This window comes from Eurosta solidaginis, chromosome 2, assembly GCF_040869045.1.
Source record: "Eurosta solidaginis isolate ZX-2024a chromosome 2, ASM4086904v1, whole genome shotgun sequence".
In the NCBI taxonomy this organism is placed as follows: Eukaryota; Metazoa; Arthropoda; class Insecta; order Diptera; family Tephritidae; genus Eurosta; species Eurosta solidaginis.
The window spans coordinates 175,009,758-175,037,754 of record NC_090320.1 but is presented as its reverse complement, the minus strand read 5'-3'; the positions used below and the strand labels follow the sequence as shown (position 1 = coordinate 175,037,754).

General features: G+C 43.3%; 1 protein-coding gene across 1 annotated transcript in view; it reads left to right on the top strand.

Annotated features, from left to right (window-relative positions):
* The window catches only part of Gr33a (Gustatory receptor 33a), a 367,331-nt gene extending 356,034 nt beyond the window's left edge, over positions 1 to 11,297 (top strand). The window contains exons 2-3 of the mRNA XM_067766457.1: positions 10,453 to 10,918; positions 10,997 to 11,297. Of these exons, the coding sequence (XP_067622558.1) occupies positions 10,559 to 10,918; positions 10,997 to 11,107 (471 nt within the window). The 5' untranslated portion in view covers positions 10,453 to 10,558 and the 3' untranslated portion in view covers positions 11,108 to 11,297. The remainder of the gene's footprint in view (positions 1 to 10,452; positions 10,919 to 10,996) is intronic.
* Positions 11,298 to 27,997: the final 16,700 nt, after the last annotated feature.

The following is a 27,997-nucleotide window of genomic DNA, read 5'->3' as shown; positions in this document are numbered from 1 at the left end:
GGGTATCAAACGAAAGGTGTTAATGAGTATTTTAAAAGGGAGTGCGCCTTTGTTCTATAGGTGGAAGCCGCTGCGAAATATCACCATAAAGGTGGACCTGGGGTGACCCTAGAATTTTTTTGTACGATATGAGTATCAAATTAAAGGTATTAATGAGGGTTTTAAAAGGGAGTGGTGGTAGTTGTATAGGTGGTCGCCTTTTCAGAGATATCGCCATAAAGGTGGACCAGGGGTGACTCTAGAATGCGTTTGTACAATATAGGTATCAAACGAAAGGTGTTAATGAGTATTTTAAAAGGGAGTGGGCCTTTGTTCCATAGGTGGAAGCCGTTGCGAAATATCGCCATAAAGGTGTACCAGGGGTGACTCTAGAATGTGTTTGTACGATATGGGAATAAAATTAAAGGTATTAATGAGGGTTTTAAAAGGGAGTGGTGGTAGTTGTATAGGTGGTCGCCTTTTCGAGATATCGCCATAAAGGTGGAACAGGGGTGACTTTAGAATGCGTTTGTACAATATGGGTATCAAACGAAAGGTGTTAATGAGTATTTTAAAAGCGAGTGGGCCTTAGTTCTATAGGTGGAAGCCGTTGCGAAATATCGCCATAAAGGTGGACCAGGGGTGACTCTAGAATGTGTTTGTACGATATGGGTATAAAATTAAAGGTACTAATGAGGGTTTTAAAAGGGAGTGGTGGTAGTTGTATAGGTGGTCGCCTTTTCAGAGATATCGCCATAAAGGTGGACCAGGGGCGACTCTAGAATGCGTTTGTACGATATGGGTATAAAATTAAAGGTACTAATGAGGGTTTTAAAAGGGAGTGGTGGTAGTTGTATAGGTGGTCGCCTTTTCAGAGATATCGCCATAAAGGTGGACCAGGGGTGACTCTAGAATGCGTTTGTACAAAATGGGTATCAAACGAAAGGTGTTAATAAGTATTTTAAAAGGGAGTGGGCCTTAGTTCTATAGGTGGACGCCGTTGCGAAATATCGCCATAAAGGTGGACCAGGGGTGACTCTAGAATGTGTTTGTACGATATGGGTATAAAATTAAAGGTATTAATGAGGGTTTTAAAAGGGAGTGGTGGTAGTTGTATAGGTGGTCACCTTTTCAGAGATTTCGCCATAAAGGTGGACCAGGGGCGACTCTAGAATGCGTTTGTACAATATGGGTATCAAACGAACGGTGTTAATGAGTATTTTAAAAGGGAGTGGGCCTTAGTTCTATAGGTGGAAGCCGTTGCGAAATATCGCCATAAAGGTGGGCCAGGGGTGACTCTAGAATGTGTTTGTACGATATGGGTATAAAATTAAAGGTATTAATGATGGCCTTTTCGAGATATCGCTATAAAGGTGGACCAGGGGTGACTCTAGAATGTGTTTGTACGATATAGGTATCAAATTAAAGGTATTAATGAGAGTTTTTAAATGGAGTGGTGGTAGTTGTATATGTGAAGGCGTTTTCCAGATATCGACCAAAATGTGGACCAGGGTGACCCAGAACATCATCTGTTGGATACCGCTAATTAATTTATATTTCATTTCATTTCATTTCATTTCATTTTTTATTCATTTTCTTTCAAAACAGCATATATGTTACAATAGCGACTTAAATTAAATTAACCATAATTACAGAAAGAAAAGTAAGGCATTCTGTAAAAATATATGTATTTTAGTATCGAATGCCATCTCCGAATAAAATTGAATTCAAAACATGTAAACATGTAAAATGATTAAAAATAATAAGTAATAAAATATATTAATACAATATGTACATATATTTTTTTAAGTGCTATGGTTCAGCAAAATTTTGATGTCTTCGTGTGATTTCTCTAGTAAGAAGATTTAACCTTTCCCAAAAACTCATTCAGATTTCTAGTGACACGTATACATGCAGGCAACGCATTAAAAGCTTTACAAGAAACGATAGTAAAGAAGTTGTTGAAGTTGGTTGTTCGAGAGGTCGGGACATACACAAGTCCATATGAGTTTTGCCTCAAGTTATACATAACTATCCGATACCAGGCTATGTAAATACCCACAGCGAATGAAAAATATCTTTAACGTTTTATAGTAGTACATATGCTTAATAGGAAGAACTTTCAGATCCCTAAACAACTCCATTTTTTTTATAGCAAGATAAATGAGTTCATGTAAGTACGTGAACTAAGTTCAGTAAAGATATGTCGATTTTTGCTCAAGTTATCATGTTAACGGCCGAGCGGAAGGACAAGCAAACGACTGTGTATAAAGACTGGGCGTGGCTTCAACCGATTTCGCCGATTTTCACAGAAACCAGTTAACGTCATCAAATCTATGCCCCTACCAAATTTCAATAGGATGGGTAAATTTTTGTTCGACTTATGGCATTAAAAGTATCCTAGACAAATTAAATGAAAAAGGGCGGAGCCACGCCCATTTTGAAATTTTCTTTAATTTTTGTATTTTGTTGCACCATATCATTACTGGAGTTAAATGGTGACATAATTTACTTATATACTGTAAAGATATTAAATTTTTGGTTAAAATTTTACTTTAAAAAATTTTTTTTTTTAAAAGTGGGCGTGGTCCTTCTCCGATTTTACTAATTTTTATTAAGCGTACATATAGTAATAGGAGTAACGTTCCTGCCAAATTTCATCGTGATATCTTCAACGACTGCGAAATTACAGCTTGCAAAATTTTTAAATTACCTTCTTTTAAAAGTGGGCGGTGCCACGCCCATTATCAAAAATTTTACTAGTTTTCTATTCTGCGTCATAAGTTCAACCCACCTACCAAGTTTCATCGCTTTATCTGTCTTTGGTAATGAATTATCGCACTATTTCGGTTTTTCGAAATTTTCGATATCGAAAAAGTGGGCGTGGTTATAGTCCGATATCGTTCATTTTAAATAGCGATCTGAGATTAGTACTCAGAAACCTACATACCAAATTTTATCAAGACACCTCAAAATTTACTCAAGTTATTGTGTTAACGGACGGACGGACGGACGGACATGGCTCAATCAAATTTTTTTTCGATCCTGATGATTTTGATATATGGAAGTCTATATCTATCTCGATTCCTTTATACCTGTACAACCAACCGTTATCCCATCAAAGTTAATATACTCTGGGAGCTCTGCTCAACTGAGTATAAAAATTAGAGGGGGTATGCAGACTATCGATGCTTAGCATTACGGGAGCCCTGAAAACAACCCCGACGGCTGCTCTGTATGTTATTCTGCACATTCCACCTGTAGACCTGGTAGCCAAGAACAGAGCATTAACAACTGCAACCAGGCTCGGTGCCTCGGGGCAGCTTGAGCGCCGGCCATATGACCATAGTAGTATAGCGTCATCAATCACAAGACGAACAGACTACCTGATTCCCTATCTGCGCTTCGAGGGAGATCTTAAGGTCACAATAGATGTGGGCAGCTGGCGCAAGGGTGCGCAAATGGCGGACGAGACGATACATGTGTACACAGATGGTTCCAAAGTAGTGGAAAGAGTAGGGTCTGCGCTATACTGTGCTGATCCGGGAATAAACAGATCCTACAGGCTGCCGGATTACTGTACCGTTTTCCAAACGGAAATATTAGCCGTAACCAAAGCAGTAGAAACCCTATAAGAGAATAGCTTAAGCTGCAACCGTGTTAACTTTTATATTGACAGTCAAGGTGCGATTAAGGCAATTATCTCCCATGGCACAGCATCTAAATGCGTGTTAGAGTGTAAGAGTGAGTAAGAGTGTAGAGAATCGGGACAGGGAGAAGCATACATCTATATTGGGTCCCAGGGCATATGGGAATAGATGGGAATTAAAAAGAGGATGAGCTAGCTAAAAAGGGCGCATCCCTTGAAGCTTGCTCCGTATACGTCCCAATTAGACTGGGCGATATTAAGCGAAGGCGAGAGGTGCGCATGATCGACCAAGCAGGGAAGGCGTGGGTTCAAGCGCGGGGCTGTAAAGTGTCGAAAATTATGTGTAGGTCTTACAACCTTAGACTAACAAAGTTGCTTCTATCATTAAAAAGAGAGGAGTGTAGACTCATGACGGGTATTCTGTCTGGACACTGCCTTCTTGCGTAACATGCCTTTAAATTAGGCTTAGTCAGTTATAGCAGATGTAGGAAGTGCGGGTTGAAGGAGGAAACGATTGCGCACGTTCTATGCTCGTGCCATGCACTTGCCAGGCTAACACTCCAGCTATTCATCTAGCTGTCAAATCTAGAAACAACAAGTGTCTTAAGTCCTAGGAAGCTTCTAGTATTGCCAAGAGGACGGAGTTATTTTACAACATAGGTCCTGGTTTTTGATAGTGGTTTTCAGTTTGGTCGTTAAAACAAACTTCTGGTAACACTACGGACTCAATCAGTCTCTGTGAGATCCTAATGGACCGGCCAGTTCAACCTAACCTAACCTAACCACTGGAAAAAACAAGTCAGTGCTTAAACTAAATATTTTTATTTTGTGAACTGAAAATCTCTGGAAAGTTTGTCAAACAACTTCATTCCATTAAGTATTAGTTTATTGTGACTGTACAGTAAAAGTTTGAACAATATTTTACAACAGTCATAAGCTAAAGATTGTAAATATACTATCAGAACCGGCGGACGTTGTTCTGCCCATAGGCCTATCTTTGAAGACCATTCTACCTCTTACTATTCTTGCCCCTCTTCCTTATCATTTTACTCACTCCTCCCTCTGCCTTTCTATTTTCCTGCGTCCCTTTTTCCTTTTCCGTTCGCTTCTTTCCCACTTCATCTATACCTATCTCTATATCTTCGTCTAATATTAATTCTATCGCTTTCTCAATTTCTTTCACGTTTCCTCTTTCCCTCATTTCTCTCAAGTTCTTTTTATTCTCTCCATCCTGTTACAGCCCAGCCCAAGTCCAAGTCCCAGTCTCAGTCGGCCTCTGGTTCAATTTCTGGAAAAAGTGTCGTGAATTCTAATCTAGACAAAGGGCTACCTATATACCTAATTTCAGGCAAATCGAACCGTGAGGAAAATTTGTTCGAATTGATCGGTCCCAAGAATTAAAATGAAAAAATCTGATTAGGTATTCAGATTAACCGAACCGAAGATCTTTCGCAAAATATTACCTCATTTCTGGGTCGAAACTTTTCAAATTTTAAATTCTAAGGAATATAATATTCTCACAGAGCACACTGCAGAAATAAATCGAAAGCTATATTCTAGAATACTAGTATAAAAAGCCAGAACATGTGTTATCCAGGAAGAATTTTAATAGCCGAAACATATGTATGCCGAAATTTAAAAGCCCCGCCACATAAGCCGTTTTCATATATGTATGTAGATGTGTTCAACGCAATCTTATGAATGATGAGTGAATTGCATGTATTTGTTTAAGAGCATGAGAATTTTTATAACAGTGCTTACCGAAATTTTGTATATGAATGGCAAGGGGAAATAAACTTCAATTGCCAGGTCTGATGTTGCTTTATCTTGCGTGACTGTGGCGATATTACTGACATGCAGAAGATTGCGTTGAACGCATCTGTATGAAAAACTTCATTGTGGATAGACCATAATGGATCATGGTGTGAAAAGGTTGTGTTTCGCACAACTAGAAGTACTTCATCCTATCCCCAGCATTCAAAACGCATGCATGAACAAAATGTTCTTGTGCAAAGGAATTCTAGTCAATGAACGTAGAGTTATTTTCTGAAGTCATCGTGCTCCATCATATACCAGATATTTTCTTTGAAAAAGAGACGCGGTATGCTCTTCTAAACAATATAAATACATTTTAAAAAAACTAAAAATCTCGCAAATATGGTACCGTTTTAGTATCTACAATCCACTTAGGCCCGGGTTTTCAGTACAAGTTCAACTCAGTTTGTCAGTTTAACTACGCTTTTATTCTGCAGTTGTTCACTATAATTTAACTGAAGTTTAAGCTGAGGTTAACCGGACGATCTGGCATTGTTAAACTCTAGTTAACCTATCAGTTATTTGCGTCCGTTCGAAATCGCGTCGAATATATCCAACAAGCATTTGGGCTTGAGCACCATTAGAGCTCATGTTGATAGGATAGGTTAGGTTGAAATGGCCGGTCCATGAGGACCTCACATAGACTGAATGAGTCCATAGTGCTACCAGAAGTTTGTTTTAACGACCAAATTGAAAAACCCTATCAAGAACCAGGACCTATGTTATAAAATAACTCCGTCCTCTTGGAAAATACCAGAAGCTTTCCAGGACTTAAGCCACTTGCTGCTTCTAGATCTGACAGCTTTATGACCCTAATAGCTGAAGTTTAAGCCTGGCAGGCGCAGGGCACGAGCACAGAACGTGCTGATCGTTATCTCCTCCAACCCGCACTTCCTACATCTGCTTTCACTGACCAAGCCTAATTTAAAAGCATGTGACGCGAGAATGCAGTGTCCAATAAGAATACCCGTCATGAGTCTACAGTCTTCTCTTTTTAATGATAGAAGCAACTTTGCTAGTCTAAAGTTGTAAGACCTGCACATAATCTTCGACACTTTACAGCCCCGCACTTGAACCCACGAATTTCCCGCTTGGTCGATCATGTGCACCTCTAGCCTTCTCTTAATCTCGCCTAGTCTAATTGGGACGTCCACGGAGTAAGCTTCAGATTCTCCCTTATTAGCTAGTTCACCTGCTTTTTCATTCCCAGCAATTCCCATATGACTTTAATGTAGTTAACACCATCCATAATCGCCCATTTAGAAACATTATTGAAAGCCCCGGCAATGTCCAAGAAGAATCCTAGAGCATACTCCTTATATTACAGGGATTTCTCTATGCTTATTACCACCTTATGCAATGCGGTGTCTACCGACTTGCCTTTGGTGTACGCATTCTGTGTTGTGGAGAGCACCTTTCATCCACGTTGGACTTTATATACACATCTATCAGCCTCTCAAAGGTCTTGAGCAGAAATGATGTTAAGCTAATGGGTCTATAGTCTTTGGGATACACGTAACCCATCTTCCCCGCCTTTGGTAGGAAAGCTACACGAGCAGTTCTCCAAGAGTGCGGTACATGATTCAGCCTTATGCATCCATCCAATATTATTTTAAGCCATTCCACGACCGCCATGCTTGAAACTTGTAGCATGGCCGGAAATATACCATCTGGGCTCGGCGACTTAGAAAACGTCTTCACTGCCCATTCGATCTTGGTACCGGTCACCAAGCCCGTTACTACCCGCTCGGTGATTGAAGTCTGAGTGATGTCTTCTGGCTCTTCTAAACCATCCCCGATGGGAAATGTGTGCCGAAAAGCACATCAAGGGATTCCTCACTATTACGTGACCATTCCCAGTTCTCTTTTTTTTATTAGTCCTTGGACTATGTTTCCCCTTGCTACAACTTTTTTCAGCCGTGCTGTTTCGCTGGAGCAGTCTGTGCCCGTATAGAAACTTTTCCATGAGATTCTCTTCTCCCTGAAAATTTCACGCTTGTAGATCCTCAGTAGATCCCTGTACTAGTGCCGACACGCTTCCCTTTCCGCGGTCTTTGAGAGTTTAAATATTTTTTTACCTGTCTTCTTAGAAGACTCAGCTCATTGCTCCACCATGGCAGCTTTGCTTTTCCTCTAAATATTCTTAGAGGGCAAGCTTTGTTATACGCAGACATAGGCGTCTTTGTTAGGAATTCATTTGACTCCTCCAGTTCCTCCACATTGGCAACCTCTTTGGGTTGTTCCACCTTTGTTTAGGGGGATGGTGAAGTTGATATACGCATGGTCGGAGAAGGATGGTCTATCAAGAACCATCCAATCATACCTTGATATATCACGCTCGGAGCTCAATGTAATTTCCAGAACATTGCTGGATGTTGGACCAATGTATGTAGGGACATTTCCCCTGTTGGCTATCTGCAAATTGGTTTGCAGGATGTAACCAAATAGAGATTCGCCCCTCTCGTTCGTATCTGCTCCACCCCAAGCATTGTGGTGCGCATTTGCATCTACGCCTATGACCAACCGCCCTTTGCGCCCTTCCTCCTGTACTAGCCTTTTGCACTCCATCAGTGGAACCTCCGCAGTATGGGCCATGTAGCAGGATGCCAGGATAAAACCCTGCTTTTTCTTTTGCTCAACGGCCACCACTACGAAGTCCTCAGTAGCGTAATTAGGCAGCATATATGAATGCAGCTATTTCTTTACCATTATTACAGCTCGCACCCGTCCTTCCGTTTGCGCGTAGTAAACGCCAAACCCGCGCGCTAAGTCCAGAAACCTATCCTCCCGATGAGAGCCACGGATCCGGGATCAGCGCCACGTCAAACGAACCCTCCGCAAGGGTTAGTAGGAGTTCGCTCGACGCCACTTTACTGTGTTGGAGGTTTATCTGTAGGACGCGCAGCACCATTGGGCTGTGTGTCCCCCTCCAGCACCTTCGTCGTGACGTCGTCGTCCTCCCTTACCCTTTTGGTTAGAGTATTCGAGGCCCCCTTCAGCCTCTCTTAACTGTTGTACCGTGTGTTCCTCTGTGAAAGTCACAGCATCATTTGGCGGTTTGTCCTCTTCTAACACCTTCGTGGTGACGTCGGCTACCTCCACCTGCTCTAACGTGTTAGGCTTTTTATCCTCGGGACTTCTTTTCCTGAGTCGCATGTAAATTTTGCCAAGCTGCGTGTAAAATATATCCTCCGCTACTTGTTCATTTGGAAGATGTAGAACTGAGCTTCCTCCGTAGGCCGAGATACAGTAAGTACCTTCCAATCCTGTGTCGCAGTGTATCCTCCGACTTCATCACGCATAGTATCCATACCTTAATTTTGGCACCGTGGGAATTTGCGCTTTATCCACCATCTCAAACCGCGCATTCGTGCCTTGCCTTTGGAGGTTTGGAACCACTTCCTCCAGCCACCGGAAGGTCGCGATGTTGTCGCACGCTATCATCTTCACACCATTATACCATCCCCCCGAACAAAAGGTTGGAAGGGGCTTGCTTGGTTGTTCCCACATCATCTTAAACATTAAGCTAATAAGCTCCCTTTCTACAGATCTCCACCTTTCAGTAGTCATCTGTCCGAAAGTACTGCTACGATCAACCAGCGCCACAGTTAGTGACTGCTTTGCCACATCACTGATCTTCTCGCGAAAAGCCGAGAAATTCGGAGTTTTGGCGTTATCTCCCTTTCGCTTATCTCCTACCTCCGTAGTTGGAACTTCCCTCTGACTCGGAGCTTTCGAGGTAGTTTCTACCTCGCCCTACTTCACGGCTCTGGGACTGGGTCCTTTCAGCCTCTTGAAAGCAGGCTTGCCGCATTCTGTCGAACGTTGCCTCTTCATTCTGCCATTCGACGCTTCTTCCTCCTCGTACCAGTTGCAGAACCGAGGATTTCTCGCAGCAAACCTTTTGAGCTGCCTTCGACATATTTCTACCGCCTCATGGGCTCATACTAAGCGCTCGAACTCCCCTTCTGTTGGGTGGACCACTGCTCCCAAGCGTTGTACAATTCTTAGTGATGCACGGTACTGCGAGAGAGCTCTTTTACTTCCCCTGCTCCGTACCCTTCACCACTCTTCTACTCCGTTTTCATTTGTGTGCTTCTCCAACACGGAGTTCATTGAATTAGCCCTGCTCTCGCTCCCAGAGTCCGACGCATCGCTTAATGCGTATTTGTCGTCCTTGGATTGCGACTCAGTCCTCCTCTTATCATCGTCCTTATTACAATTAGGTAATGAGTCGCTCATCTCGGTCGTACGACCACCTGCCCGACGAGGCGGGCTCAGCGGTCCAGTATTATATACGGGGAAAGAACCGTTAGCCACAGCAGCGCCCTTTACTGTGGTAAGGCCATCAATACTTCCGAGGTGGCCCTCTATCGGGAAGGCTCCTTTCGAATACAGCTGAATTTATCCCCTGGCTGCAAATCTTCCAATAGGCATGGTCCGCATAACACCCTGGATTAGGGGATTGGCAGTTCTTGGTCACCGACATCCCGCCGCCCTCCTATGAGGCGAAACGGCGTAGATGTCAGTCCTAATCAGCTCCGCCTCATAGTCGGGCGCTATGGAGTTGGGCTAAGCCCTCACACCAACGACAAGGTGCCTACCCTAGTGAGGGTTGCCAGGGGTTAACTATCGTTTTGGTAAATTGTGAGAGCATTTTCAAAAAATTTGACATTTTATCATGAATTACTAAAAAATTATGATTTTTGAAGAACTTAAACCAGTTAAAAGTCACAATTTGCACTGCCGAGTGGCGACCCCGTTTAGAAAAATGTTTTTTTAAATTATTTTTATGTTGCTTTTCCCGGGACTTGAACCTAAATCGTTCAATGTGGCATGTCGGAACAATTATTTAAATCTTAAATTAACTACTGAAATAATAAAACACATACACCACGTTTATACAAACACATACGATCTGGGGCGTATTCACGGCGGATTTTCGGGTCAGAACTATTGTAAGCGTAACAATCACAAAACTTATATATAAAATACATTTTTCATTTTAGAATAACTTCAGAAGAAAATTTGCCGAACCTTTTCAAGTTGCACCATCAAATACTTTCATTAAGTGTTTTAGTAAATTCAGAATTTGGCCCGCAATGTGTACCCTATATGGCAGCCTGTTTTATTATTACAATACTTGGCATATTCCTGGAAACCAAGGTTATGTTCATTGTGGGTGGAAAAAATGAATTGATGGATTATTATATTTATCTTTATTTGATTTGGAGCTTCACCACTATGCTGATTGGATATTTGGTTTTGCGTTTATGTTGCAATGCAAATGCTTATTCGAAGCAATCGGCTATGATCGTACACGAGATTATGCAGAAAAAACCAGCATTAATGTTTATAAATAGTATTTATTACAATAAAATGAAGGCGTTTACTCTGCAATTTCTACATTGGGAAAACTATTTTCAATTCAATGGAATCGGACTTTTCGCTTTAGATTATACATTCATTTTCTCGGTGAGTTGTGGTTTGATGCACGAACTATATTATCTTTTATAATTGAATGTGTTTTTACATAAATATGAACTATTATAGACCGTGAGTGCTGCTACGTCTTATTTGATTGTGCTGCTACAGTTTGATATGACGCCGATTCTAAAGAGTGAAGGGCTTGCACCGAATACAGTAACCGTTCGAGTAAACTAAGCAAAATATATATTGATGTGTTTTGGATATTGTCAAAGGATAACAGAAAATCGTTCCTATATACATCAATCCATACTGTCGGAAACTCAACAAAATAAAATGAATAATATAGATATGTATAAATTAGGACTGTTCGAAAAGCAACTTTACTTCGCTTGTGATTAGGCGAGCTTTCACTATATTGCCGTAAATTGTCTGCTACCGGAAGCAAGGATATTTAAACAAGTTTATAAATAAAGGAAGATAAAATTATGTACTTCTTAATTTTCACGAAGTTTTGATTTAATTTTGAACATGTTTTTCGATATATGTATGTAACTAGCCTTTACCTGCGGCCCCGTCCGCAAGGAGAAAATAAAATATATGGGCTATTCACGTTAAACTGCTTATCAAAATATCTGTTTAAAAATAATTTTCCTAAATGTATTTTATTTTTGTAATAGAGTAAACAAAAATAACTAAATGAGCTGATAATTTGAAAGGCACGCTTACGCGAATAGTACAATACAGTTTTTTCGAATTAAAAGAATACATTTTGTTTTTAAGTTAAATTAACTGATATGACAGGGGTGAAGGTATTACTTACTACTCATAGATCAAAGGAGTGAAACTATAATTAGCTAAAAGCAAAGAGAATTTTTTAGATATTTATTAGAATAGTGTTTGTTATTTAGTTGGTTAAAATATTACAAAAAGTGTTATAGTTATAACAGTTCGTTACAGGATTCATTTAAAAAAATCAAAAATAGAACGAAAAAAATGTGTAAGATATTAAAGATAAAACATACCCGGAAGGGTCCCAAAATGATACCAAAATAGTCCTGAAATTACCCTAACGGGATCCCGCACAAATCCCGAAAACCGTCCAGAAAGTGTCCCAGAGGGGTCCACAAATTATCCCGAAATAGTCCCGAAATGATACTGACGGGATATCGAAATCCATCCAGAAATTATGCCGGAAGGCTCCCCAAATTATCTCAACATAATCCCTAACGGATCCCAGAAACCATCCAGATATGATCCCTAAAGAGTCTCCAAATGATCCCGAAATGACCCTGACGGGATCCCAGATTGATCCCGAAAACCATACAGAACTGATGCCGGCAGGCTCCCCAAATGATCAAGAAATAATGCAGAAAAAGTCACGAAATTACCCCGACGGGATTCCGTAAACCGTCCAGAAAAGATCTCTGAAGGTTCCAAAATGAACCCGAAATAGTCCCGAAATTACGCTGACGGGATTCCGGACGAATCCTGAAGCCATCCAGAAATGATGCGGGAAGGGTCCCCAGATGATCCCGAATTGGTCCCGAAATGACCCTGACGGGATCCTGAGCGGATCCCGAAAATCGTCCAGAAATGATCCCTGAGGAGTCCCCAAATTATTCCGAAATAGTCCCGAAATGACCATGACGGAATCCTGCACGGATCCCGAAAATCATCCAGAAATTATGCCGGAAGGGTCCAAAAATGATGCCGAAAAGTCCCGAAATTTCTCTGACGGTGTCCCGACAACCATACAGTAAGGATCCCGGAATGGTCCCGAAATAGTCCCGAAATTACCCTGACGGGATCCCGGCCTGATCTCGAAAACCATCCAGAAATGATGCCGGAAAGGTCCTCAAATGATCACCTAATAGTCCCGAAATTACCCTGACGGATCGCCAAAACCATCCAGAAATGTTGTCGGAAGGGACCCCAAATTATCCCGAAAAAGTCCTGAAATGACCCCGACGGGATCCCGGACGAATCCCGAAAACCATCCAGAAATGATGCCGAAAGGTCCTCAAATGATCCCCTAATAGTCCCGAAATAACCCTGACGAATCGCGAAAACCAGCCAGAAATGATGGCAAGGGGGTCCCCAAATGATCCGGTATTAGTCGCGAAAAAGTCCCGAAATGACCCCGACGGCATTCCGGACGAATGCCGAAAACCATCCAGATATGATGCCGGAAAATTCCTCAAATACCTTGTATTATTTTTCTAATAAGTATCTCTTAATTTTAGTTTGTATCATAGTCTGCAAGGATTGAAGTCCATTGACTTATTTAAATAAATAAAAAAATAAATAAAAGAAAAATAAAAAATGGTCCCCTAATAGTCTTGAAATGACCCTGACAGGATCGCGGAGGGATCCCGAAAACCATTCAGAAATGATGCTGAAAGGGTCTTCAAATGATCCCGTATTAGTCGAGAAAAAGTCCAGAAATTACCCCGACGGGATTCTGGACGGATCCCGAAAACCATTCAGAAAAGTTGCCGGAAGAGACTCAAATGATCCCGAAAAAGTCCTGAAACTATCCCGACGGGATCCCGCACGGATCCAGAAAACCATCCAGAAATGATGCTGGAAGGGCCCCAAATGATCTCGAAAAGTTCCCGAAATGACCCCGACGGGATCCCTGACGGATACCGAAAACTATCCAGAAATGATGCCGGAAAGGTCCTCAGATTATCACATAATAGTCCCGAAATGGCCCTGACGGGATCCCGAAAACCATTCAGAAATGATGCTGAAAGGGTCCTCAAATGGTCCCGTATTAGTCGAGAAAAAGTCCCGAAATGACCACGACGGGATCCCGGACGGATCCCGAAAACTATCTCGGACTGATCCCGAAGACCATCCAGAAATGATGCCGAAAGGCTCCCCAAATGATCCCGTATTAGTCCCGAAAATCTCCCGAAATGACCCCGATGGGATTCCTGACGGATCCCGAAAACCATCCAGAAGTTATGCCGGAAGGGAACCCAAATGATTCCGAAAAAGTCACGAACTGACCCGACGGGATCGCGGACGGATCCCGAAAACCATCCAGAAGTTATGCCGGAAGGGACCCCAAATTATCCCGAAATAGTCCCGAAATGACCCTAACGGGATCCCGAAAACCATCCAGAAAATATCCCGGAAAGATCCCGAAATAATCCCAAAATTACCCCGTCGCGATCCCGGACGGATCCCGAAAACTATGCAGAAATGATCCCGTAAAAGCTCCAAAATGGCCCTGACACAGTCCAGAAAAAGTCCAGAAATTGCCCCGACGGAATACCGAACGGATCCCGAAAACTATCTAGAAATGATTCCTTAAAAGTCCCGAAATGGCCCTGACATAGTCCAGAAAAAGTCCCGAAATTACCCCGACGGGATGCCGAACGGTTGCCGAAAACAACCCAGAAATGATCCCGGCAGGGTAAAAAATGATACCGAAATAGTTCCGCAATGATCCCGGAATATTCCCGAAAAAGTCACAAAATAATCCCATCGGGATTCCAGACTGATCCCGACAACTATAAAGAGATGATCCCGGAAGAGTCCCAAAATGATCCCGAAATAGTCCCGAAATGGCCCCGACCGGATCCATGACGTATCCCGAAAATCATTCAGAAATTATTTAGTAGAAATAGTCCGGTAAAGGTGCCGAAATATTCCCGACGGGATGCCGGACGGATCCCGAAACCCATCCAGAAATGATCCCGGAAAAGTATCGATATGACCCTGACGGGATTACAAATAAGGTGAAGCTAATTATAAAAGCATGTTAATAAGGCAGCGAGCGCGTTGAAGCGAATGAAGAGTTACAAACAAACATACAGGTAAAGCTAATAAAATGTAAAGTTATGTGTTTTTCTCGGAGAATTTCGCCGCAAGTTTCATATACAATTAACAACTATAGTCTAGAAATTGTAAATAGTTTTGTTGACTTGGGAGTCATGATGGATTCCAACTTAGTTTCAACCTTCATATTAATGCTACAGGCTCATTCCATTTCAAGACACCCGATCCGCGCAGGACATGATTTTTTATTTCGATGAAATTTTAATATGTTTTTCTTTGGTCAAAATAATGAAACACTTACTTACTTACTTAATTGGCGATTAACCGTCTAAACGGTTATGGCCGTCCAACAAGGCGCGCCAGTCGCTTCTTCGCTCCACCAAGCGGCGCCAATTGGTCCCACCAAGGGAGTTTAAATCGTTTTCCACCTGGTCCTTCCAACGGAGTGGGGGCCGCCCTCTACCTCTGCGGGTTCCGATAGAAACACTTTCTTGGCCGGAGCATCATCTTTCATTCACATAACATGGCCTAGCCAGCGCAGCCGCTGCGTTTTAATTCGCTGGACTATGTTGATGTCTGCGTATAGCTCGTACAGCTCATCATTAAATCTTCTTCGGTACTCGCCATCGCCAACGCGTAGAGGTCCATAAATCTTTCGAAGAACTTTTCGTTCGCCGAGAGAGGACTTTACTTTTCAATTGCCTACCTATTCCAAAGTAGCATTTATTGGCAAGATTGATTCTTCGCTGGATTTCAGTGCTGATGTTGTTGCTAGTGTTGATGCTGGTTCCCAAATAAACGAAGTCTTTTACTATTTCGAAATTATGGCTGCCAACAGTAGCGTGGTTGCCAAGGCGCATATGCGCTGACTCTTTGCTCGATGACAGCAGGTACTTCGTTTTGTCCTCATTCACCATCAAAACCATCTTTACCGCTTCTTTTTCCAGTTTGGAGTAAGCAGAACTAACAGCGCAGGTGTTTAGGCCGATGATATCAATGTCATCAGCATATGCCAGTAATTGCACGCTTTTATAGTATATTGTTCCAGTGCGGTTAAGTTCTGCAGCTAGTATAATTTTCTCCAGCATCAAATTAAAGAAATCGCACGATAGGGGGTCACCCTGTCTGAAATCTCGTTTAGTTTCGAACGGCTCGGAGAGGTCCTTCCCAATTCTGACTGAGCAGATGGTGTTGCTCAACGTCATTTTGCACAGCCGTATAAGTTTTGCGGGGAAACCAAATTCAGACATAGCGGCATATAGGCAGACCCTTTTCGTGCTGTCGAAGGCGGCTTTAAAGTCGACGAAGAGATGATGTGTGTCGATTCTCTTTTCACGGGTTTTTTCCAAGATTTGGCGCATTGTGAAAATCTGGTCGATGGTAGATTTACCAGGTCTGAAGCCGCACTGATAAGGTCCAATCAGCCGGTTCACGGTGGGCTTCAATCTTTCGCACAATACACTTGAAATGACCTTATATGCGATATTAAAAAGGCTGATTCCACGATAGTTGGTGCATTTTGCAGTATCCCCTTCTTGTGGACTGGGCAAAGAACACTTAGATTCCAACCGTCGGGCATGCTTTCGTCCGCCCATATTTTGCTAAGAAGTTGCTGCATGCGTCTTACCAACTCCTCGCCGCTGAACTTGAATATCTCTGCAGGCAATCCATCAGCGCATCAGGCAATCCATCAGCAAATCCGTCGCCGCCAGCCGGGAAAGCTCCCGGCGGGTCAAAAGGGCTGATCAGACGGATCAGCGCAGGGGTTTGGTTTCAAACACCGTAGGTACGGGTAGTTCGGGTAGTGGAGGGGTGTCGAAACCGACACCCAATGCAGGCCCATATGGGGATGTGACAGGGAAAGGCAGAGGTCCGGCGAATGCGACGGACCAGCCCAGTACTAGTAAGGAAGCCCTGTCGCGAGGAGCTTTCCCAACGGGAGCCCTGGGGTCGAAGCCTGCCGGGAAAGGTAGGCGATCGACGCCGCGTAGGAAAGCTCTGGGTGATCGGCGCCTAGCTGAGAAGATCTTGGAGCGCTACGGCGGAAGGGATGCAGCTCAGATGTCTGAGAAGCATTCCCGGACGCTGGAGTGGGCCAGGAGCGTCGTAGCTTGCGACGACCACACACCGGTGTCGAACGATGCGGGTGAGTAGCAGGGTTTGGGGGGCTATGAAGCGGCAAAGGTCGGATGAGCGGAATGCCTCAACGACAAAAAGGGCCCGAGGAGGTGGGGACGCAATTTCGTTTAGCGAAATCGTTAAACGAGCGGGCTCCATCACCCTCGGGGTCCTGGATAGGAGTAGGGAGGATGGTGCTATCTCCCGAGAGGAGTGGCCGTGGGTCGCCAGCGCCATATCAGCGGCCTATATGACCGCTGTTATGGAGAGCCCAGGTACGCGGCCATGCTTCGAATACTCGGGGTGGTATCATGGTTTTAGACTGATTAATTGTGCTGACGAGCGGTCGGCCTGTATCTTTAAGAAAATAATTTCTTTGGTTGGGGAGGTCTGGAGGGGAGCCAGACTCGAGGCCGTGGAACGGAGGGATCTCCCCCTTCGACCGAGGGCTCGGGTGTGGTTGCCTGCCGGGCCATCTCAGCCGGAGAAAATACTTGAATTAATGCGTTACTGCAACCCGAACCTTCCGACGCATAACTGGAGGGGAGGAGGCTGTTGGGCCACGTCGGCAAGTGCTGATTCTGCTAAACGCAGAGTCCACCGGTCCTCTCTCTGACACGAGGGGGGTTATCTCCTATGGCCTCGAGCGTGTGGTTCTCAAAATCTACCACGCCGATTCCAGGGGAGATGGTTCCTCTCCCACAGAGGCTGTTCGGAGGTGGAGGTGTCCGCAGGGGAGCCAGTACCCATGGTTGTGGATGCTGACTTCGCTAATTTGGATAGCGAAAGCACTGTTGACGTCCCGTCAATAGCGGGATCTGTCATCAGTGCTAGTCGTCTGGCTGATAGGGCCGAGGAGGAGCTCCTAGCCTCCGAGGGCGAATGATCGATGGCGGGATCCGTCAACAGTGTAAGTCGTCTGTTGGGGGGGGGGAGGAGGATCTCCTAGTCTCCGAGAGCGAAGCCGCCAAGGATGGGGTGCAGAAGAAGAAGGGTGGTGTTGATGGAAATCCGTCAAATCAATCTTCAGCATTCTAAGGCGGCTTCCGCAAACTTGTTGCTCTGTCTTGAGAAAGGCGGAGTGGATATAGTCCTTGTCCAGGAGCCGTGGCTGAGTAGTAACGGCGGAAAAATTTCTGGATTAAGGACGGGAAAATTCAACACCTTGGTGCATGGGGAGGCAGGTAGGCTTAGATCCTGTGTGCTTATTAAAAAGGAATTTAAAGCTTTTATTCTCTCTAATTTCAGCAATGCTGACGTAACCACGGTCTGCCTCGAGCGAGGCAGTAACGAATTGTGGGTGGTCTCAGCGTATATGCCCCATGGGGACGTAACGGGACCACCGCCTGTGCGAAATCACCGCTGAAGCAAGGCGGAGAGGTGTTGGCGTAATCATAGGTGCCGATGCTAATGCACACCATAGCATATCGGGGAGCTCGGATACGAACACCAGAGGTGAGTCTTTATTAACTTTTATTGTAGATGAGGGAATTTGTATATGTAATAGGGGGAATGACCCGACTTTTATTACTGCGGTAAGGGAGGAGGTCCTGGACCTCACACTGGTTAGCAGAGAACTGGAAGATCGGATATCTGGATGGAGGGTTCTCAACGAGCACTCTTTCTCTGATCACCGATATATTCAGTTCTCGGTGAATGAAGAACGTCCCGGTAAAATATCTTTTAGGAACCCTAAAAGTACCAACTGGGACTTTTATTGTAGGAAGTTGGGAGAGCTATTGCCTGAGGCGCCTATCGTTGGTTCGGACCTGTCCGAATCTGAAATAGACGGTCTGGTGGAAAACTTCACCTTGGCAAGCAATAGCGCCTTTCAACAGTCCTGCCCACTGAAAATTTATAGGGGGAAGGGCAAGCCGCCCTGGTGGTCTGATTCCCTTGACGACCTAAGAGCGTCCAGTAGGCGGCTCTTTAACAGAGCCAGGAGGAGTAAACTACCCTCGGACTGGGAGCTCTATAAGGTGAGTCTGGGGATTTATAAATATGAAATAAGGTTAGCCAAGCGAGATTCATGGCGAAGCTTCTGCGAAAACGTAGAGGGCTGCAATGAATCCGCGAGGCTTAGAAAAATACTCTCTAGGAATCCCGCCCCTCGGGGGTATCTGAGAGCTGATGGTGAGGACTGGTCGATGAGTAGCGAGGAGTCCCTGAGACTTTTACTGGACAATCATTTTCCCGATGTCCCAGTTGCGCAGGGATCTTCGCTTGCGTGGTCGGCGGTTGCTGGACATGCAGAAATGCCTGCCATCCCACTACGGAAAAGTCAAATATCCTGGGCTATAAATTCGTTCAAGCCCTATAAGTCACCCGGTCCGGATGGCATCATTCCTGCGCAACTTCAAAGGTCTTTAGGGATTTCCTGCCGCTGGTTGGCCATCATCTACACTAACTGCCTCAGGCTTAACTATATCCCTAAGTCGTGGCACACGGTTAGGGTCATCTTCATTCCGAAGGCCGGCAGGAGCTCTCATGTGTCACCTAAGGATTTCAGGCCAATCAGTCTCTCGTCGTTTCTTCTTAAGACGTTTGAGCGGCTGATTGACCTGTACCTACGAGAAAGGATACCTGGGGGGTTACTGTCGGCTTCACAGCATGCGTACTGCAAAGGCAGATCGACGGAAACGGCTCTCCATTCGATTGTAAAGCAAATAGAGGGGTCTCTAGAACATAAAGAGTATGCTCTGGGTGCCTTTCTAGACATCGAGGGGGCTTTTAACAATGTCTTACCGGGGGCAATCGAAAGAGCTCTGGTGGGTTTAGGAGTCGAAGTGGCTCTGGTTGAATTTATTAGCAAACTTCTATGCGGCAGAATTGTCGCAGCGGAGTGGGGAGGAGCCATAATAAGGAGGAAGGTGTGCAGGGGCACGCCACAGGGGGGTGTCCTATCTCCTCTGCTCTGGGTTGTGGTAGTCAACGAGCTTCTTGTGGAGCTGGAAGCCAATGGTTGTCGGGTGGTTGCCTATGCAGATGACCTCGCTATCCTAGTCAGGGGCAAATTTCTGGGCACCCTGCGCGATGTTCTGCAGGGATACCTGGATACTGTGGCTAGGTGGGCTGAATCATGTGGGTTGGCGGTCAACCCGGGAAAAACAGAATTGGTTCTTTTTACAAGGAGATATAAGATACCCGACTTCAGAACTCCTTCGATTGGAGGGGTACCGTTGGTACTTACTGACAGGGTTAAATATTTGGGAATTGTTCTGGACAAGAAGCTGTCCTGGAGGCCCAATGTGGAAGATAGGGCCAGGAAGGCCGCGGTTGTCTTGTACTGCTGCAGGGAGGCTATCGGAAAGAGATGGGGGCTCTCGCCAGGAGTAGTACACTGGCTTTATGAGATGGTGGTCAAACCGATTCTGCTATATGGGGTGCTGGTCTGGTGGAAAGCACTGGACACGGCGAGCACCTCCAAAATGCTAGTGTCAGTGCAACGGATGACGCTTATCGGTATCAGTGGCGCTATGAGAACAACACCTACCTTGGCACTGAATGTCATGCTGAATATACATCCAGTAGATATTGCGGGAAAGGCAGCCGCGGCCCGGTCGTTGGTCAGGCTTCGTGATATGGGTTCGACTTTATCCCGGACAGGACGGACTATTGCATGCCGGTGGCCGCTCCCTATACAACCTTCACCCCAGTCATTCCCCGAGGGAGGAGTGGAGAAGAGGAATAATCTGGGACATGGGACCGGTTAACTTGTTCACGGATGGGTCGAAGTTGGACGGAAAGGTTGGCGGGGGGGGGGGGGGTCTTTTGTCAAGAGCTAAATGTAAGCCGCAAGTTTAAGTTGGCTGATCACTGCAGTGTATACCAAGCGGAAGTTGCTGCGATTAACGATGCGGTGGATGAAATGCTAACCAGCGCTACTACGGTTAGGGAATTTAACATCTACTCTGATAGCCAAGCGGCTATAAAGGCCTTGAGCTCAACTACAGTGCGATCGAGGGTGGTCTGGGAGTGCCTGACCTCACTTGCAATTGCATCGAATTATTTTACAATTAAGATTATCTGGGTCCCGGGCCATAGTGATATTCCGGGTAACTGTCAAGCGGATCTCTTAACCCGAATCGGTACAACTGAACCGGATGAAGATGGCTGTAGGGATATCGGGATTCCACTAGCCACCTGTGGATTGCTCTTCCATAGCTGGGCCTCGAGTCAGCTCAGCAAACGTTGGGCGGACACTACGTCTTGTAGGATATCAAGATCTTTCTGGCCGAAAGTGGATGGCAGGAGGTCTGCTGAAATAATTGGGTTCACTAAGGCTCACCTATCAATAGTCATTGGGGTTTTGACAGGGCACTGTCCCATGGGTATCCATGCGGTACGTCTCAATATATTGGAAACTCCATCCTGCTGCAGCTGTATGGAGGATGATGAGGTGGAATCACCAAATCACTTTATGCTTGACTGCCCAGCTTTTGCCAGAACTAGGCGAAAGTATTTCGGCCGTGACTCACTTGGATCTCCCGAGGAGCTATCCAAGGTTGAGATCGGGATCATTCGGAACTTTATCGTTGCTACCCAACGATTCTCTAAGTAGTTATATCTACGTCACCGTTAGTTTAGTTTATTATATGTGGTATCACAACGGACCGTCATGTTGTCCAAGTGAGCTTCCTCTATCAGGGAAGCTACCGCCCAACCTAACCTAATCCATCAGCGCCCACGGCCTTGTTGTTTTTCAATCTGGTTATTGCTATTCTAACTTCGTCATAATCGGGCGGGGTGACATATATTCCATCATCATCGATTGCGGGATCGGGTTCTTCATCTCTGCGCGGTGAATTGCTGCCTCCATTTAGGAAGCAGAGAAGTATTCCCTCCATAATCTAAGCACTCTCTGGACATCAGTTACAAGGTCGCCGTTTCCATTCCTACAGGAGTTTACCCCGGTCTTAAAACCTTCCGTCTGTCGCCGTATTTTTTGGTAGAATTTTCGGGCGTTATTCCTGGTGGCTAGCAGCTCAAGCTCCTCGCACTCACGCCTTTCTGCTTCTGCTTTTTTCTTCCTGAAAAGGCGTCTCGCTTCTCTTTTCAACTCACGATAGCGTTCGCACACTCCTCTTGTCGCGCTCGCTTTTAACGTAGCCCTGTAGGCAGCGTATTTTCTTTCGGTTGCAACGCGGCATTCTTCATTATACCAGTTGTTTTTTCGTGGCCGCCGGTAACCAATTTTTTCCTCGGCGGCAGTACGAAGTGCTTTGGAGATATGCTCCCACTGCTCCTGTATTCCTTCAGGATGAGTTGTGCCCTCAGAGAGCAGGTGTGAGAGTCGAGTTGCGAAATCATTGGCAGTCTGTTGTGATTGAAGCTTTTCGACGTCTAGCTTTCCTTGTGTTTTTTGTTCCTTGTTTTTAGCCGCGTTGAGGCGGGTGCGTATTTTGGCTGCAACGAGATAATGGTCCGAATCGATGTTAGGTACTCGGATCGTGCGCACATCTAAAACACTGGAGGCATGCCGTCCGTCTCTCACAACGTGATCGATCTGATTGCGAGTATTTCGATCAGGAGACAGCCATGTAGCTTGATGTATCTTTTTATGCATGAACCTCGTGCTGGATATGACCATGTTTCGAGCACCGGCAAAGTCAATCAGCCTCAGTCCGTTAGGAGAAGTTTCATTGTGTAGGCTGAACTTTCCGACTGTAGGGCCAAAAACACCTTCTTTGCCCACCCTGGCGTTAAAGTCGCCAAGCACGACTTTTATATCATGACGGGGGCAGCGCTCGTATGTGCGTTCTAATTGTTCATAAAAAGTGTCTTTCACCTCATCGTCTTTCTCCTCTGTCGGCGCATGGGCGCAGATGAATGATATATTAAAAAAAATTTGCTTTTATTCGGATAGCGGCGTGACGCTCGTCCACAGGCGTGAACGCCAGCACTTGGCGACAAAGTCTCTCTCCCACTACGAATCCGACGCCGAAACTGCGCTTATTCGCATGGCCACTCCAATATATGTCACAATTTTTGATCTTCTTTCTTCCTTGCTTCGTCCAACGCATTTCTTGGATGGAGGTGATGCCAGATTTTGCTTTGACGAGGACATGAACCAGCCGGGCATCTACACCAATCCCATTCAGGTGCATGCCCCCAATTCATTGTCCTTCAAACGTTTGCCATGGTCGTCATCAATAGAGAGTGTATTTATCCGAGGCTTGTTGTTATATTTCATTGGAGTATGGTTTTACGTGGCGGGTCCCAAGCTCAGCGCACAACCCGCTCAGCCCGGGTGAAAATATTACTTGGCACGTTTATATAGTGAGCCGCTTGCTCCAAGACAGACGCCCCGCTTGCAGCCGCACCTAGAGGTGTACAGACGCTGCCGATGAGATCTCCCCCGGCTAGCCCTTAAACCGATTATGTCAGAGTGGCCTAGCCAGGTTGTCGCCTTCTCACATTAGCTCACCGCTAAACGGGTGTTTAGCGGCTACCCAGAGGATACTTGGCCGCAAGCGACCGGCAGTAGTGAGCTGCTTGAACCGCATGCAAAAGAATAGCTCTGGCCATTCCCAGGTGAATGGCGGTCAGAAGCTTTCCCCACTTTCGTGGACTTCTACACACGGCCCCACCCTCCAATAATGAAACACTTGTATTTTTTTTTTGCCCCAAAAAAATTTTTTTTCGGATTTATCGGCAATTGAATTCCACAAAATGCAGTCGGTATTTTATTCACCTACTTTTTCAACTGACAATAACTTTGTCAAAAATTAACCGATTCTCATGATTTTTTCTTTGAACAGTTCGTTATTATATTTACTCTTATAAACCTTTATAAACGATATCATATAGTTAAAAAAAATTCGTTTAGTATTTAGTAAAAATGTATGCCTTTTTTCAAAAATAAATTTCTCAAAAAACGTTACTTTTTTTTTGTTTAAACTTTTTCTATATTGAGAGAACAGTTCATATTTCAACTTGGCTATATGCCTATTAGCCGAAACTTGTTGTTTTCGAGATATGAATTTTTGAATATTAAACATTTTTTCCACCCATTTATTGATGCAATGCATTTCAGCATACAATAACTTTGTCAAAAATTAACCGATTCTCATGATTTTTTCTTTGAAATGTTCGCTATTACTTTCAATTTTATATAAATTTATAAACAATTGCATATAGTTACAAAAAAATATTTTTTTTAGTATTTAGTAAAAATTTATGACTTTTTTTTCAAAAATTAATATTTCAAAAAAACGGTTATTGTTTTTTGTTTAAACTTTTTCTATATCGAGTGAGCTGTTTATATTTCAACCTGGCTAAATATCCATTGGCCAACGCTCGTTGTTTTCGAAATATGAATTTTTTAATATTAATCTTTTTTTTCGCCATATATTGTATATTGCATCAAGGGCATCAATACCAAATGCTTAAAATTAATTAAAATATCACATTTATTATTGAAAATATTCATTGCCTATTATTTTTCAGAATTACAGTGATTTTCTAACATGGCAAAGGTTCTTGTGACGGCATTGTAGGTTTAGTGAAATATTTTGCCATATTCTGAAAAATAATAAGAAATGAAAATTTTCAATAATAAATGTGATATTTTAATTAATTTTAAGTATTTGGCATTGATCGCCTTGTATGCTGATATGTATTGCATCAATATAAATAAAAAATAAATAAATGTAAGGCGCGATAACCTCCGAAGAGATCTAAGGCCGAGCTTCTCTTCCAATTTGCGTCGTGCCCCTTTTGATTTTCCCTAAAAATTGGCCGGACGGGACCTACATGATTTTATGCCGACTCCGAACGGCATCTGCAAGGCAGATGAGTTTTCACTGAGAGCTTTTCATGGCAGAAATACACCCGGAGCGCTTACCAAACACTGCCGAGGGGCGACCCCGCTTAGAAAAACTTTCTTCTAATTTAAAAAACTTATTTCTAAAATCTTGATGTTACTTTGCCCGGGGTGCGAACCCAGGGCACACGGTGTGGTAGGCGGAGCACGCTAACACCACACCACGGTGGTCGCCAATCAATTGCATCAATATATGGCGAAAAAAAATATTAATATTCAAAAATTCATATTTCGAAAACAACAAGCGTTGGCCAACGGATATTTAGTCAAGTTGAAACATAAACTGCTAACTCGATATAGAAAAAGTTTAAACAAAAAAATGTTTACTAAATACTAAAAAAAAATATTTTTTTTTGTAACTATATGCAATTGTTTATAAATTTGTATAAAATTAAAAGTAATAGCGAACATTTCAAAGAAAAAATCATGAGAATCGGTTAATTTTTGACAAAGTTATTGTCAGTTGAAAAAATAGGTGAATAAAATACCGACTGCATTTTATGGAATTCAATTCTCGATAAAACCGAAAAAAAAAAATGTTTAAGGCAAAAAAAAAATACGCGTGTTTCATTATTTTGACCAAAGAACAACATATTAAAATTTCATCGAAATCAAAAATCAAATCCTGCGCGGACCGGGTGCCTTGAAATGGAACGAGCCTACGGTGAATAAAGACAAAGGTATTTTTGCATTTGTTAAACGGTGGTCAATTTAACGACCCTTACGTAACTTTTACAACACTAGTTAGGCCAATATTAGAATATGTCTCAGTAATCTGGAATCCGCGTTATCAAGTCCATGCAGACAGTCTCGAATCAATACAAAAACAATTTTTACTATTTGACTTAAGAAATTTTCAATGGGACTCCCTATAAAACTTCCAGCTTATACTAATCGATTAAAGCTTATGAATCTTCCAACTCTTGCTAGTCGAAGGGAAATGCTTGGTGTAATATTTATGACAAAACTTTTAATTGGATAAATTTCAAGTCCATTCCTTCTGAATTCCCTCCCTCCCATTCCCTCTCGGACTTCGAGACACTTCAAGCCTCTCCTGCTGAAACAATGTAGAACGAATTTCGAACTAAATGAACCTTTTCGGTGTTTATGCCAAGATTATAACACTCACTCAAACACATTTGGTAGCTCGGACCGCCTTTTTCTATAAAAAAGACTATTCTCACCACTCGTAATAATTAATGTATAAAACGATTGCTTCTGTTCTCTTTAAGCATTACGCTTGGCTGATGTTATCTCTTCTGTAGCTGAGCAGTCTCAGATCTCGACGCTTGACAAACCGCTGCACATCAAAGACTCGGAAAAAAAAAACAAAAAAAAAAAGTTATGATATAGATATATATGTAAATATATGGAGTTATAACAATTTATAGATTTTGCACCAGAGATGGAGAGGAGGGGTGGGGGAAGCGGAGAGTGTCACTGCTCACTTTGTAAGCCCTCGACTTATTTTACCCATTGAGTTTGTAATATTGGTGAAGGTCAGTATACGTAAAGTTATAAAGTGTAACAATTATTAAAAATTAATTGTTCGAAGGGTCGTGGTACCCCCGCTCGTTCCATTTTCGAAAAAATTTCGCCAGTAGACTATTGTCTTTATTATTATTATTATCTGTGTCCCAAATCTCATCAAAATCCGTGTAGCCGTTCTGGCGTGATGCAGTCACAAAGACGAAAAAATACAATAATTAAATTATAACTGTCCCTAGGAGGCGAGGACCACCCCCTCTTCAAAAAAATATAGCTAGTAGATCCTTCTAGACTATTGGCTATATGTTTGCGAAATTTCATCCAAATCCGACCAGCCGTTCTTGCATGATTGAGTCACAAAGACAAACGTCTGGACAAACATCCAAACTTTCCCATTTATAATATTGTAACGAATTTACTTGCAAATCCTCTTATTTGCCCTTCTGCTAAGTTCGAATCACCAAACTGTTGAATAAATAACTCCAATATTGAATATTGGAATAATGGCCTTTATTAAAGTACTTCACAATAACACTTATACTTTGCAACTATGTTGCTTAACAACCAAACTGATTGATAGCTCAAATGAAACTCACTCCTCGCCACAACTGTCGCGCCTTTTATACTAGAACTTACTAGTTAGTTTCAGCTACAAAATCGCCAGCCACAACTACGTTTATAACTTCTCATTTGGGTAATACCAAAGAGGATAAATATAATAAGAGCCGTCACTCGTTATTTTTTAGGCATTTACTCGATGTAAACTATGAGGTAGTCGCTACTTTTGTTTTATGAGGGATATTTTTGAATTGCCTTCCATTTATCCATACGGTGTTGTCACTTTATGCAAACGTGTTTTTTGGAAAGAGAATTAAATAATTAATTAAATAATAAAACATTCGGAAAAATAAACACAAATACCCCATGAAAATGTATAGAAGACATTTATAAATATCTCGCAAAAAAAAAAGTAGCGACTACCTCATAGTTTACATCGAGTAGATGCCTAAAAAATAACGAGTGACGGCTCTTATTATATTTATCCTCTTTGGTAATACTTGCACAAATTATTGCCCTCTCTTGCAAAGCAATTCAGATAAGATATATGCATGTGTTTGTGCATTGTTTCTCCGCTGCTCGTATACGTCCATATGTGTAGACGCAATTATTTATTCGTTTATGTAGATACATAATGATTGATCTATGGATGTGCATGATATCACTGTTTAGCATCGGCTTAGAAATGGTAGCACCCCTTAGTTTTGCTAATATTCGTAACACTACCCGCCACTTAAGTCTGATCGTCCCGATCAGACAAATCTCTCGGTCTAAACGCTGCTAGCCTCTCCAAATGAACCACTTTCATTTTGGTTCGTGGTTTGCCAATGGTTTGTATGCGGTACACTACATCGTTGATCCGTTTTACAACTTTGTAGGGGCCTTCCCAGTTACACTGCAATTTCGGGGACAAACCTTTTTTTCGTTGTGGGTTGTATAGCAGCACCAAATCTTCTTCCTGAAACCCTTCCGAATTAATTGCTTTATCGTACCTCGCTTTCATCTTTTCACTCATAATCTTTGCTCGTTGCCTTACCAGATCGTGTAAGAAGAAGAGCTGATTCCATGACACCAGTGGATTTCTTGACATTCTTCTCCGCATCGGCATCTATCCCATACTTCAAATCAGCTGGCAGCCGAAGGTCATTGCCAAAAATTACCTTTGCGGGAGTTTGGCCCGTTGTCTCATGTACTGCCGATCAGTAGGCCATCAAGAATAATGATATATGTGTATCCCAGTCCTTATGGCACTTATCTACTACTTTCCTTAAATGATCCTCCAATGTTCTATTGAAAGGTTCCACCATACCATCGGACTGAGGATGCAATGCAGTTGTCCGTGTTTT